The sequence below is a fragment of the Salmo salar genome, unplaced genomic scaffold (assembly GCF_905237065.1).
Source record: "Salmo salar unplaced genomic scaffold, Ssal_v3.1, whole genome shotgun sequence".
Classification (NCBI taxonomy): Eukaryota; Metazoa; Chordata; class Actinopteri; order Salmoniformes; family Salmonidae; genus Salmo; species Salmo salar.
In genome coordinates this window covers 119,583-132,608 of record NW_025549770.1, presented here as the reverse complement: position 1 = coordinate 132,608, position 13,026 = coordinate 119,583, and the positions used below count along the sequence as shown (strand labels likewise).

The 13,026-nt window shown below is 46.5% G+C and overlaps 1 protein-coding gene across 1 annotated transcript in view; it reads right to left on the bottom strand.

Moving 5' to 3' along the window:
• Nucleotides 1-10,026, bottom strand: part of LOC106575047 (TSC22 domain family protein 1-like) — a 30,444-nt gene extending 20,418 nt beyond the window's left edge. Inside the window, exon 1 of the mRNA XM_045713516.1 lies at nt 7,367-10,026. Within this exon, the coding sequence (XP_045569472.1) occupies nt 7,367-9,363 (1,997 nt within the window). The 5' untranslated portion in view covers nt 9,364-10,026. The remainder of the gene's footprint in view (nt 1-7,366) is intronic.
• Between the last annotated feature and the right edge of the window lie 3,000 nt (nt 10,027-13,026).

The window sequence follows — 13,026 nt, the reverse complement described above, 5'->3', positions numbered from 1 at the left end:
GTATTTCTACTTGCACATCCTCATTTGCACATCTATCACTCCAGTGTAAATTGTTAAATTGTAATTACTTCGCCGCTTTTGGCCTATTTATTGCCTTACCCCCTTACTTCATTTGCACACACTGCATACAGATTTTCCTATTGTGTTATTGACTGTACGTTTGTTTATTCCATGTGTAACTCTGTCGTTTTTGTCGCACTGCTTTGCTTCATCTTGGCCAGGTCGCAGGTGTAAATGAGAACTTGTTCTCAACTGGCCTACCTGGTTAAATAAAGGTGAAATAAAAAATAAATAAAATACTGCTTTAAAGCAAATATCTGCAGTATTAGTAAAGATGTGATCAATACATGTTGATTTAATTCCTGTTCTGTTTGTAACTACCCTGGTAGGTTGACTGATATCCAGGTTACAGGCACTGGTTACAGTTAGAAGCTTTTTCCTGAGTGGGCAGCTTGATGAAAGCCAGTCAATATTTAAGTCACCCAGAAAATATACATCTCTGTTGATATCACATACATTATCAAGCATTTCACACATATTATCCAGATACTGACTGTTAGGACTTGGTGGTCTATAGCAGCTTCCCAGCAGAATGGGCTTTAGGTGAGGCAGATGAACCTGTAGCCATATTACTTCAACAGTATTTAACATTAGATCGTCTCTAAGCTTTACAGGAATGTGGTTCTGAATATAGACCGCAACACCGCCTCCGTTGGTATTGTTAACAATTTCTGCAAGCTAGTTTTTGCTACCATGTGGGTTTTCGCTTGCTTGAGCCTGCTAACTGAGGAGTGTTAATTCACCTGTTTCCATACACGTTTCATTTTGTTTAATCTAACTGCTTAGCTGGAATTGCACTTTTTTTTCGTCTAATCTTTACAGGAAAATGCCACGGGCACTATCTGATTTGTCATTTCACTGCAGCTAATGTAGAAGGAAAAGCTGTGTACATTTGCAAATACTGTGCCAAATCATATGTGAAGAATGCAACAAAGATGCAGAATCATCCGGCCAAGTGCATAAAGTTCCCTCAGCGCTCACAACAAGCAACCTCTGACTAAAGTCCCTCTACTTCTATTGGAGGTGAAAATGATGAATCAGACACCTTATCGATAGCAACAGCTCACGGTCCTCCTGGAATCAGAAGTGTTTTTGACTCAATGGAGGAACGTAGTCAGAGAAATGCTGATGAAGGTCTTGCTCGAGCTGTGTATGCAACTGGTTCACCTCTGATGTTCACAGGCAATGTGTATTGGAAGAGATTTCTGAATGTTTTTCTCCCAGCATACACCTCTCCAACCAGACATGCTTTATCTACTCATTTGCTGGATGCAGAGTTCAACAGAGTTCAAGTGAAGGTCAAGCAAATCATAGAGAAAGCAGACTGCATTGCAATCATCTCTGATGGGTGGTTGAATGTTTGTGGGCCAGGAATAATTAACTACATCATCTCCACCCCTCAACCAGTATTCTACCAGAGCACAGACACAAGGGACAACAGCCACACCGGTCTCTACATTGCAGATGAGCTGAAGGCAGTCATTAATAACCTTGAACCACAGAAGGTATTTGCACTGGTGACAGACAATGCTGTGAACATGAAGGCTGCTTGGTCTAAAGTGGAGGAGTCCTATCCTCACATCACACCAATTGGCTGTGCTGCTCATGCATTGAATCTGCTCCTCAAGGACATCATGACACTAAAAACAATGGAAACACTCTGTAAGAGAGTGAAATAAATGGTTAGGTATGTTGGGGTGTGTTTTGTATTTTGGGAGAGAGTGGTAAGCAGCCTGAAACCTATATCAGTAGCCATTGCACGGATTGAGGGAGACAATGCCATCCTGTCTGATGTTCAGACTTGCAGATGTAAGAGAAGAAATCCATACAGCCCTGCCCACTTCACTGTTGCTCCAAGCAGAGGAAACTGCAGTTCTGAAATACATCAAAAAGCGTGAAGACTTCTGCCTGAAGCCCATACACACCACAGCGTACATGTTGGACCCCAAGTATGCTGGCAAGAGCATCCTGTCCTGTCCATACACTCCACACGCCGCAGCGTACATGTTGGGCCCCAAGTATGCTGGCGAGAGCATCCTGTCTGGTGCAGAGATCAACAAGGCCTATGGTGTCATCACTACCGTGTCTCGCCACCTTGGCCTGGATGAGGGCAAGGTTCTTGGCAGTCTGGTGAAGTACACTTCCAAGCAAGGGCTTTGGGATGGAGATGCAATATGGCAGTCTGGCGAAGTACACTTCCAAGCAAAGGCTTTGGGATGGAGATGCAATATGGCAGTCTGGCGAAGTACACTTCCAAGCAAAGGCTTTGGGATGGAGATGCAATATGGCAGTCTGGCGAAGTACACTTCCAAGCAAAGGCTTTGGGATGGAGATGCAATATGGCAGTCTGGCGAAGTACACTTCCAAGCAAAGGCTTTGGGATGGAGATGCAATATGGCAGTCGTGCCAACAGATCATCAGCCACCAGGTGTAAGAAGGGACTTTGTGGATCTGAGGCTCTTTCCCCTGTTGCCTCCATCATCCTCCAAATCCCACCAACATCAGCCGCCTCAGAGCGCAACTGGTCCTTGTTTGGGAACACACACACACACACACACACACACACACCAAAGCACGCAACAGGCTGACCAATACAAGGGTTGAAAAATTGGTGGCCAGCCGGGAAAATTTCAGGCTTTTAGAGCCTGACAACGAGCCTGACAACGAGCCTGACAACGAGCCTGACAACGAGCCTGACAACGAGCCTGACAACGAGCCTGACAACGAGCCTGACAACGAGCCATCCTCAACAAGGTTGGAAAGTGACAGTGAAGATGAGGCCTCAGTCTGATGTTCAAGAGGTGGACATTGAGGAGGTCCAGGGAGAAGACATGGAAGCCTGAGAGGAAGACAACCAAAGCTTTAGTTTCTAGACTATCATTTTACAGATGTAAGTTGAAAACGTTTTTGGGAGATGAGATGGATCACTGGGGATCATTCAATATTCCCTTTATTTTGTTGTTCAGTGAAATCATCCCATGTGAAGAGTCAACTCATTTAATTAAAGTTACATTCATAACTAAATAGTTTGTTTTTTTTCCTATTGGAAAGATTTAATAATTCGCAATTATGTCTACTTATGATAAGGTAATAGGTTTATGTTTGTCTCCATATGATATGGTAAATATATCCAATGCAAAAACATCTACATTTAAAACGGTATTAATATGAATTCCCATATATTCCCACGGAAAGTTTCCACCTCTGAATATTCCCCAAAATGTACAACCCTAAACAGCAACACAATTAGACCCAACCAAATCATGAGAAAACAAAAGATAATTACTTGACACATTAGAAAGACAAAATAGTGGTGTAAACATTTAAATGACATTGGGATCACTAACGTTTAGGAAAAAATCCCTAACCGAAAAGTTTAGATTTGTTTTTTTACAACATTTCAAAAATCACAGTGCAGTTATCACAACACTACCACTAACAGGTCCCAAACGTTCTTCATTTTACAAATACCTAACGCAACAACGCTGTAACGTTAGGAGATCTGCATCTTTCAACAACAACAAAATGATTTGGCATGGATATAAAGCACTCTGCACGCCATCATCATCAACAGCTGGAGAGATGTCAGAGTGAGACAGGGAAGAGACAGCAGCCCAGTCCTGTATGGCAATACTTTGAGTTGGATGAGAAGGTGGTGAAATAAATACTCATTTTGTGAGGTGGAATTAAGCTACAGTGGCAGTACAAAGGCAATGCTTAACCATCTGAAAGAGGCACCACCATAAGACCCAACCCATTGCTGGCAGCAGTGGAATAAGGGACGGAGTGAGAAAATCACAGTACTGATTCCAGAAATGATTGCAGTTGATATGCAGCCACTGTCAATGGTAGAGGATGTCCGCTTCAATAACCATATGACATCTCTAGAACCAGACTACTAGATACCATGTGGGAAAACCGTAAGGGCCTAAATTATACAATGATCGCTCTGCAAATACAAAGCGCAAGCTCTCAAACACCATACGAGGCTGACGTTAACAAATTGTTGGGCGTCTATGAACACGCTGTAATACATCACTGCAACGAGCCGTCACATTGATGAGAAGTGGGACATGGAAGATCCATGGACTGACAACATGGAGGAGGACACACCAGAGAACCACGGCATTAACTACCATTGTTGCTGAGTGGGTGAGGGACAGCTGTAAGGGGAGCACGGTTTGTTAGGTAGCCAGGACTGCTCCGTCTGGTAGGTAGCCAGGACTGCTCCGTCTGGTAGGTAGCCAGGACTGCTCCGTCTGGTAGGTAGCCAGGACCGCGGTAGACTGAACTGCTCCGTCTGGTAGGTAGCCAGGACTGCTCCGTCTGGTAGGTAGCCAGGACTGCTCCGTCTGGTAGGTAGCCAGGACTGCTCCGTCTGGTAGGTAGCCAGGACTGCTCCGTCTGGTAGGTAGCCAGGACTGCTCCGTCTGGTAGGTAGCCAGGACCGCGGTAGACTGAACTGCTCCGTCTGGTAGGTAGCCAGGACCGCGGTAACCCATACCAATGGTTTACCTACAGTACCAGTCAAAAGTCTGGAAACACCTACTCATTCAAGGGTTTTTCTTTATTTTGACTATTTTCTACATTGTAGAATAATAGTGAAGAAATCAAAACTATGAAATAACACATATGGAATCATGTAGCATACCCCAAAAAGTTTTAAACAAATCAAAACATATTTTATATTTTAGATTCTTCAAAGCAGCCACCCTTTGCCTTGATGACAGCTTTGCACACACTTGGCATTCTCTCAACCAGCTTCATGAAGTAGTCACCTGGAATGCATTTAAATTAAATAGTGTGCCTTGTTAAAAATTAATTTGCGGAATTTCTTTCCTTCTTAATGCATTTGATCCAATCAGTTGTGTTGTGGGTTGGGGGGGTATAGAGAAGATGGTCTTTCAACCAAATAGGGCTAAGTCCATATTATGGCAAGAACAGCTCAAATAAGCAAAGCGAAACGACAGTCCATCATTACTTTAAGACATGAAGGTCAGTCAATCCGGAACATTTCAAGAACTTTGAAAGTTTCTTCAAGTGCAATCGCAAAAAACATCAAGTGCTATAATGAAACTGGCTCTCATGAGGACCACCACAGGAAAGGAAGACCCAGAGTTACCTCTACTGCAGAGGATAAGTTCATTAGAGTTACCAGCCTTAGAAATTGCAGCCCAAATAAATGCTTCAGAGTTTAAGTAACAGACATCTCAACATCAACTGTTCAGAGGAGACTGCGTGAATCAGGCCTTCATGGTCAAATTGCCGCAAAGAAACCACTACTAAAGGACACCAAGAAGAAGTGACTTGCTTTGGCCAAGAAACATGAACAATGGACATTAGACCGGTGGAAATCTGTCCTTTGGTCTGATGAGTCCAAATTTGATTTTTGGTTCAATTGTGTTGGTCTTTGTGAGATGCAGAGTAGGTGAACGAATGATCTCTGCATGTGCAGTTCCCACTGTGAAGCATGGAGGAGGTGGTGTGATGGTGCTTTGCTGGTGACACTGGTAGCATGGCTACCACAGCATTCTGCAGCAATACGCCATCCCATCTGGTTTGGGCTTATTGGGACTATCATTTGTTTTTCAACAGGACAATGACCCAACACACCTCCAGGATGTGTAAGGGCTATTTGACCAAGAAGGAGAGTGATGGAATGCTGCATCAGATGACCTGGCCTCCACAATCACCCGATCTCAACCCAATTGAGATGGTTTGGGATGAGTTGGACCGCAGAGTGAAAGAAAAGCAGCCAACAAGTGCTCAGCATATGTGGGAACTCCTTCAAGACTGTTTGAAAAGCAAACCTCATGAAGCTGATTAAAAGAAAGCCAAGAACGTGCAAAGCTGACATCAAGGCAAAGGGTGGCTACTTTGAAGAACCTCAAATATATTTTGATTTGTTTAACACTTTTTTGGTTTCTACATGAATCCATGTGTTATTTCATAGTTTTGATGTTTTCACTATTATTCTGCAATGTTGAAAATAATAAAAATAAAGAAAAACTCTGGAATGAGTAGGTGTCCAAACTTTTGGCTGGTACTGTGTGTGTGTGTGTGTGTGTGTGTGTGTGTGTGTGTGTGTGTGTGTGTGTGTGTGTGTGTGTGTGTGTATATATATATATATATATATATATATATATATATATATATATATATATATATATATATATGTGTATGTCTGCTAAATGACTTAAATGTAAATGTATGAGGTTGGAATAATACTGTGAAATTGTGAAAATGATGATAATGCCCTTTTAGTGTAAGAGCTGTTTGAAAAGATCGCCTGAAATTTCAGCCTGTTTTGGTGGGATGGAGTTTTGGCCTGGCTGGTGACATCACCAGGCGGTATATTAGTTAATAGACCAATAAGAAAGAGAGTTCCAAACCTCTCTGCCAATAACAGCTAGTTCTCAGTTCTTTTCCCCTCCCCACTCAGACCAGTCAGTCCTGGCAAAGTTCTTGCTTGAGAAATTGCAGAAACTTTTGCAAAGAAGCTATTTGTTTCTTTTTTAGCATTTTAAATGTAAAAGTATCACAGTAAGGTAGGCCTACTTAATTGTTACCCAGAAACGGCTGCATTGGACCTTTAAAGCAGTCTGACGTCATACTGAAAAACAGCTGCATTGGACCTTTAAAGCAGTCTGACGTCATACTGAAAAACAGCTGCATTGGACCTTTAAAGCAGTCTGATGTCATACTGAAAAACAGCTGCATTGGACCTTTAAAGCAGTCTGATGTCATACTGAAAAACAGCTGCATTGGACCTTTAAAGCAGTCTGATGTCATACTGAAAAACAGCTGCATTGGACCTTTAAAGCAGTCTGATGTCATACTGAAAAACAGCTGCATTGGACCTTTAAAGCAGTCTGATGTCATACTGAAAAACAGCTGCATTGGACCTTTAAAGCAGTCTGATGTCATACTGAAAAACAGCTGCATTGGACCTTTAAAGCAGTCTGAGGTCATACTGAAAAACAGCTGCATTGGACCTTTAAAGCAGTCTGACGTCATACTGAAAAACAGCTGCATTGGACCTTTAAAGCAGTCTGACGTCATACTGAAAAACAGCTGCATTGGACCTTTAAAGCAGTCTGACGTCATACTGAAAAACAGCTGCATTGGACCTTTAAAGCAGTCTGACGTCATACTGAAAAACAGCTGCATTGGACCTTTAAAGCAGTCTGATGTCATATAGACTCAGCTATGTTCAACAGTTCTAATTCCAACACGGAGGCCATCCATCCATCCATCCATCCATCCATCCATCCATCCATCCATCCATCCATCCATCCATCCTTACCTGTCCTCCTCTCCATCTGCAGACTGTGTCCTCAGGCTTGCAGCAGCGGCCACTAAGGCACTGGCATCTCCAGCCATGCCTCCTCCTGCAGCCCCCAGCCGGGGCAGCGTCAGCAGGGACTGGCGTTTGAACAGCAGCCTCTGGGCATCCTCCAGCTGGGATGCCGTTAGGGTGGGGATGCTTCCCCCGTACAGAGCCCCGCTTTGGGCCAGGCTGGTGTGGCTGAGGGGCACCCCGTGAGTCAGGAGGGGCTGGAGGTCAGCTCGGAGTGTGGTCACGAAAGGGGCGGAGGGGTGCTGGGGATGAGGGTGCAGCTGCTGAGCTGGGAGGTTCTGGAGCTGACTCAGAAGGGGTTGAGGGACAGCGGCCGGGCCAGGCATGGACACCCCAAGGGAGCCAGGGTGTGGGGGGAGGACCTGGGACTGGAGAGGAGCCGTAGGCTGAATGAAGTCTGGAGGCCGGCTGCCTGTCTGGCTCACGAGCCCCGCTGGGAGCTGGGGCGTGGGGTAGCCTGTCTGGGCATGCTCCATATCATAGGGCATCTGCTGGGGCATGGCCTGACTCCGAGCGCCCTGGGCATTCACCTGGGGGGCTGCTGGTAGAGTACCAAGGGGGACCATGCTGGTCTGCTGCAACAGGAGAGGGTTAGGGTCCTGAGGGACCATGTGGGCCTGCAGAGAGTTCTGGACAGTCTCAGGGCTGGTGTAGTCCTGGTGCTGGTATGGCTGAAAGGTCTGGGGTGCCACTGCTCCCATCTCTGTGCCTCTGTATTGGACAACACCGGCCACCACACTTCCATTCCCTGCTTGGCTCTCTGGGCCGGCAGCGCTGGGTGCAGGGTCAGAAGTGGGCCCGGCAGGGGGAAGCTCCTTCTCATAGTACTCTGTACATACCCATCTTCCCTTGCGGAACGGCTCTGAGTTAGAGTCCAGCTTCACCACTCTGAAGCGAGACCCCGGTGTGGCTTGGGTCTGTTGTGTCTGGGTGCTGGAGGTCACAGGCTGTGCCACTGCTACTGACACCCCAATCTGAGTGCTATTGGTGGGCCCTGTGCCTCCAGGGAGAGCCCCTACTCCACTGGATGTCCCTTGCCGGCCTCCACTACTGTCAAAGATTACAGGGCCCGCAGAGGGAGGGACACCACTACCACTGACTATAGATGACACATCCATGCCTGGCCCAGCAGTGATGGTAACAGAGACCTGGGCGGTGGTATTCTCCACCATACCCTGCCCCATCTGGGTCTGGTTGGGCCCAGCCATTTCAGAGGAACTCCCCCCTGCCACTGAGACAGTAAAGGCTGCTGGCACCACATTCTCTTGCAGATGATGCACAGTCCCATTCTCCATGTTACCAGGCTGTGGAGGGTCCTGAGGCTGCAGGGGTTCGCACGGAGGGTCCTGGGGTAGGGAGTGAGGGTTCAGGGGTTCATTAGGGGACGCTGCGCCTGGGGTCTCCACCCCATGGGGGCTGTTCAGGGTCTCGTCCGAGGAGCTCCTCTCAGGGACGCCGGTGTCCCGAGATACGGACGCTTCCTGCATTTCAGAGGAGGACAGGTCCTCTGTGTGGGATTCATCCATGTCATCATAACTCTCTGTGTCGTCTGCTGTGCTGTTGTTGGTGCTAACAGAGACCTGGGCTGGGGTCACGCTAGTTATCTGGAAGCCACTCTTCTTCTTCACCTGAAACCCGGACTGGGGGAGGTTAAGGCTCAGGGGGTGGTGGTGCGGCCCAGGGGAGGAGGACCCAGCCTGGCTAGTTGACTGATAATCATCAGTGGGCATTACATTACTACTACCTGCAGCAGACCCAGATGCCCCGCCACTACCGGTTGCGTTACTGCCTCTTCTATTGTGGAAAGACATCTTCCTAGACCCAGAGGAATCTCCTGAAAAGTCCTGTTGATGCATTTTGTGACCAACACGAAGCCAGTAACAGGGCAAAGAAGTGGCTAGCTGTGTAGCTACTAATGTTAGATGGTTGTTATAGCCAGGCATAAATAAAGTTATCTAGTAACGTTCATGTACTCAGAGGTTAGCGAGCTAATAGTTACCTAATAGTTAGCCAACGGTGGCTAACGTAAGCAAGGTGACAGTCCCACAATAAATCACAACAAAGCTGGGACGATGTTCATTTCTGTTTTCAGTAGTTGAGCACTTCACTCTGCGTCTGATAAACTGTCGATAATGAAGTGAACGATAATTACTAATGTTAGTTCAGACATGGCCAGAACAACCAAGCTAACTGTTTTATAGCTAGCTGAAATGTCAACTACGAAGAGGCGCTTATACAAACGTTTAAACAACGCCAAACATATCTTAAATATAATATGAATATCTCACTGGAAGAAATTATTTTACGGAAATATTATAACGTTAGTGCCAAATTCAGCGTCAAAAGCGGTCGTAAGAGATCACCTCCATCGATGGCAACACCAGACGTCTCGTCTCCTAGACTCTGGTTTGTTGTTGGGAAATTCAGTCAGACAACCATCACTGGATAAACATCCTCTTAGCACATAAACTTGTTTTAATCCATCTCGATGGTTTCTAGTCAGAGTTGTTGTATCCTCCTCATTCTCTCGCTTGGCCCCTTTAACCCAGGCGCAGGACAACGCTAGCTCCTAGCTCGCTCCCTAGCTCTCTCCCTCCCTCCCTGACGACGAGATGAGGGGAGGTAAACATAGCTACTGCGCATGCCCTCAACTAGTTGTCGAAGTGGCGCTCGGTTCCGGTACCAGTCGGTCCCTGTAATGACCTCTACATAAATAGTTTTACGAGATGTAACTCTGTGCTTCCCACTCACATAAAATGACAACAAATGTTCATATAATAAAGACATTTAGCAGACGCTTTTATCCAAATGAGGTTTGACATGCGTGCAGAAATCTTATGTACGTGGACCTGGGAATCAAACCCATTACCCTGGCGTTTACAAGCACCATCCTCTACCAACTGCGCTACAAAGGAATCCAATACTTGTTGGTTAGTGTTAGACTGCAGGTAAGCAGCAGCAGTTAACGTTATATACACTTTACAAAAATATAAATGCAACAATTTCAAATATTTTACTCTGCAACAGTTCATAAGGAAATCAGTCAATTGAAATAAATTCATTAAGCCCTAATCTATGGATTTCACATGACTGGGAATACAGACATGCATCTGTTGGTCACCTTAAATAAAAAGGTAGGGGCATGGAATAGAAAACCAGTCAGTATCTGGGGTGGCCTTATGCAGCGCGACATCTCCTTCACATAGAGTTGATCAGGCTGTTGATTGTGGCCTGTGGAATGTTGTCCCACTCCTCTTCAATGGCTGTGCGAGTTGCTGGATATTGGCAAAAACTCGAACATTCTGTCAATCCAGAGCATCCCAAACATGCTCAATGGGTGACATTTCTGGTGAGTATGCAAGCCATGCAAGAACTGGACATTTTCAGCTTCCAGGAATTGTGTACAGATCCTTGCGACACGGGGCCGTGCATTATCATGCTGAAAAATGAGGTGATGGCGGTGGATGAATGGCACGACAATGGGCCTCAGGATCTCGTCACGGTATCTCTGTCCAGTCGAATTGCCATAGATAAAATGCAGTTGTGTTCTTTGTCCTAGCATACCTGCCCATACCATAACCCCACCTCCACCATGGGGCCCATACCATAACCCCACCGCCACCATGGGGCCCATACCATAACCCCACCTCCACCATGGGGCCCATACCATAACCCCACCACCACCATGGGGCCCATACCAATATCCCACCATGTTCACAGCGTTGACATCAGCAAACCGCTCACCCACACGACGCCACACACGCTGTCTGCAATTTGCCCAGTACAGTTGAAACCGGGATTCATCCTTGGAGATCTACTTCACCAGCATGCCAGTGGCCATCGAAGGTGAGCATTTGCCCACTTAAGTCAGTTATAACGCCAAACTGCAGTCAGGTCAAGGCCCTGGTGCAGACGACGAGCACGCAGTTGAGCTTCCCCGAGACAGTTTGTGCAGAATTTCTTTGGTTGTGCAAACCCAGTTTCATCAGCTGTCTGGGTGGCTGGTCTCAGATGAACCTAGTTTCATCAGCTGTCCGGGTGGCTGGTCTCAGACGATCCCACAGTTTCATCAGCTGTCTGGGTGGCTGGTCTCAGATGAACCCAGTTTCATCAGCTGTCCGGGTGGCTGGTCTCAGATGAACCCAGTTTCATCAGCTGTCTGGGTGGCTGGTCTCAGATGAACCCAGTTTCATCAGCTGTCCGGGTGGCTGGTCTCAGATGAACCCAGTTTCATCAGCTGTCCGGGTGGCTGGTCTCAGATGAACCCAGTTTCATCAGCTGTCTGGGTGGCTGGTCTCAGATGCACCCAGTTTCATCAGCTGTCCGGGTGGCTGGTCTCAGACGATCCCGCTGGCGAAGAAGCCGGATGTGGAGGTCCTGGGCTGGCGTGGTTACATGTAGCCTGCGGTTGCGAGGCCGGTTGGACCTACTGCCAAATTATTCTAAAACAACGTTGGTGGTGGCTTGTGGTAGAGAAATTAACATTCAGCTCTGGTGGACATTCCTGCAGATGCGCACGCTCCCTCAGAACTTGAGACATCTGTGGCATTATGTTGTGTGACAAAACTGCACATTTTAGAGTGGCCTTTTATTTACATTTTACATTTTAGTCATTTAGCAGACGCTCTTATCCAGAGCGACTTACAGTAGTGAATGCATACATTTTTTTTTTTTTTTTTTTTTTGTGCTGGCCCCCCGAGGGAATCGAACCCACAACCCTGGCGTTGCACACACCATGCTCTACCAACTGAGCTACAGTTGGTCCCCGGCACAAGGTGCACCTGTGTAATGATCGGGCTGTTTAATCAGCTTCTTGATATACCACACCTGTCAGGCGGATGGATTATCTTGGCAAAGGGATGTAAATACATTTGTTCACAAAATGAGAGAAATAAGCTTTTTGTGCATATGGAACATTTCTGGGATTTTTTATTTCAGCTCCTGAAACATGGGACCAACACTTTACCTGTTGCGTTTTAATGTTTGTTCAGTATAGTCATTTGGTTCAAAGGATAGCGGGGAGACGAAGCCATCTACACCAGTATGATGCGTGCTAAAAGACAGCCCCACGTGCACAGAACTAAATGTTTGCCTTATGCATCATACCTGGATGATCACCCACATGACGCTGATCCACCTTAGAGGCATGTTCCCTCTGCCGCTCCCCAGCCTGATCTCTGTCCCTCCCCAGCCTCAGGCAACAAGCTATAGCAGTATAGCTGAATGATAAATGAGCAACGACAGGAGGTATGGTGTTGGACAGTCAAACCATCAGGGTAGGGAAAGAAGAGGCGGGGCTGAGAACTGGACTAGAGCCCTATGCAGTACACTAGACTGGACTAGAGCCCTATGCAGTACACTAGACTGGACTAGAGCCCTATGCAGTACACTAGACTGGACTAGAGCCCTATGCAGTACACTAGACTGGACTAGAGTTCTATGCAGTACACTAGACTGGACTAGAGCCCTATGCAGTACACTAGACTGGACTAGAGCTCTATGCAGTACACTAGACTGGACTAGAGCCCTATGCAGTACACTAGACTGGACTAGAGCCCTATGCAGTACACTAGACTGGACTAGAGCCCTATGCAGTACACTAGACT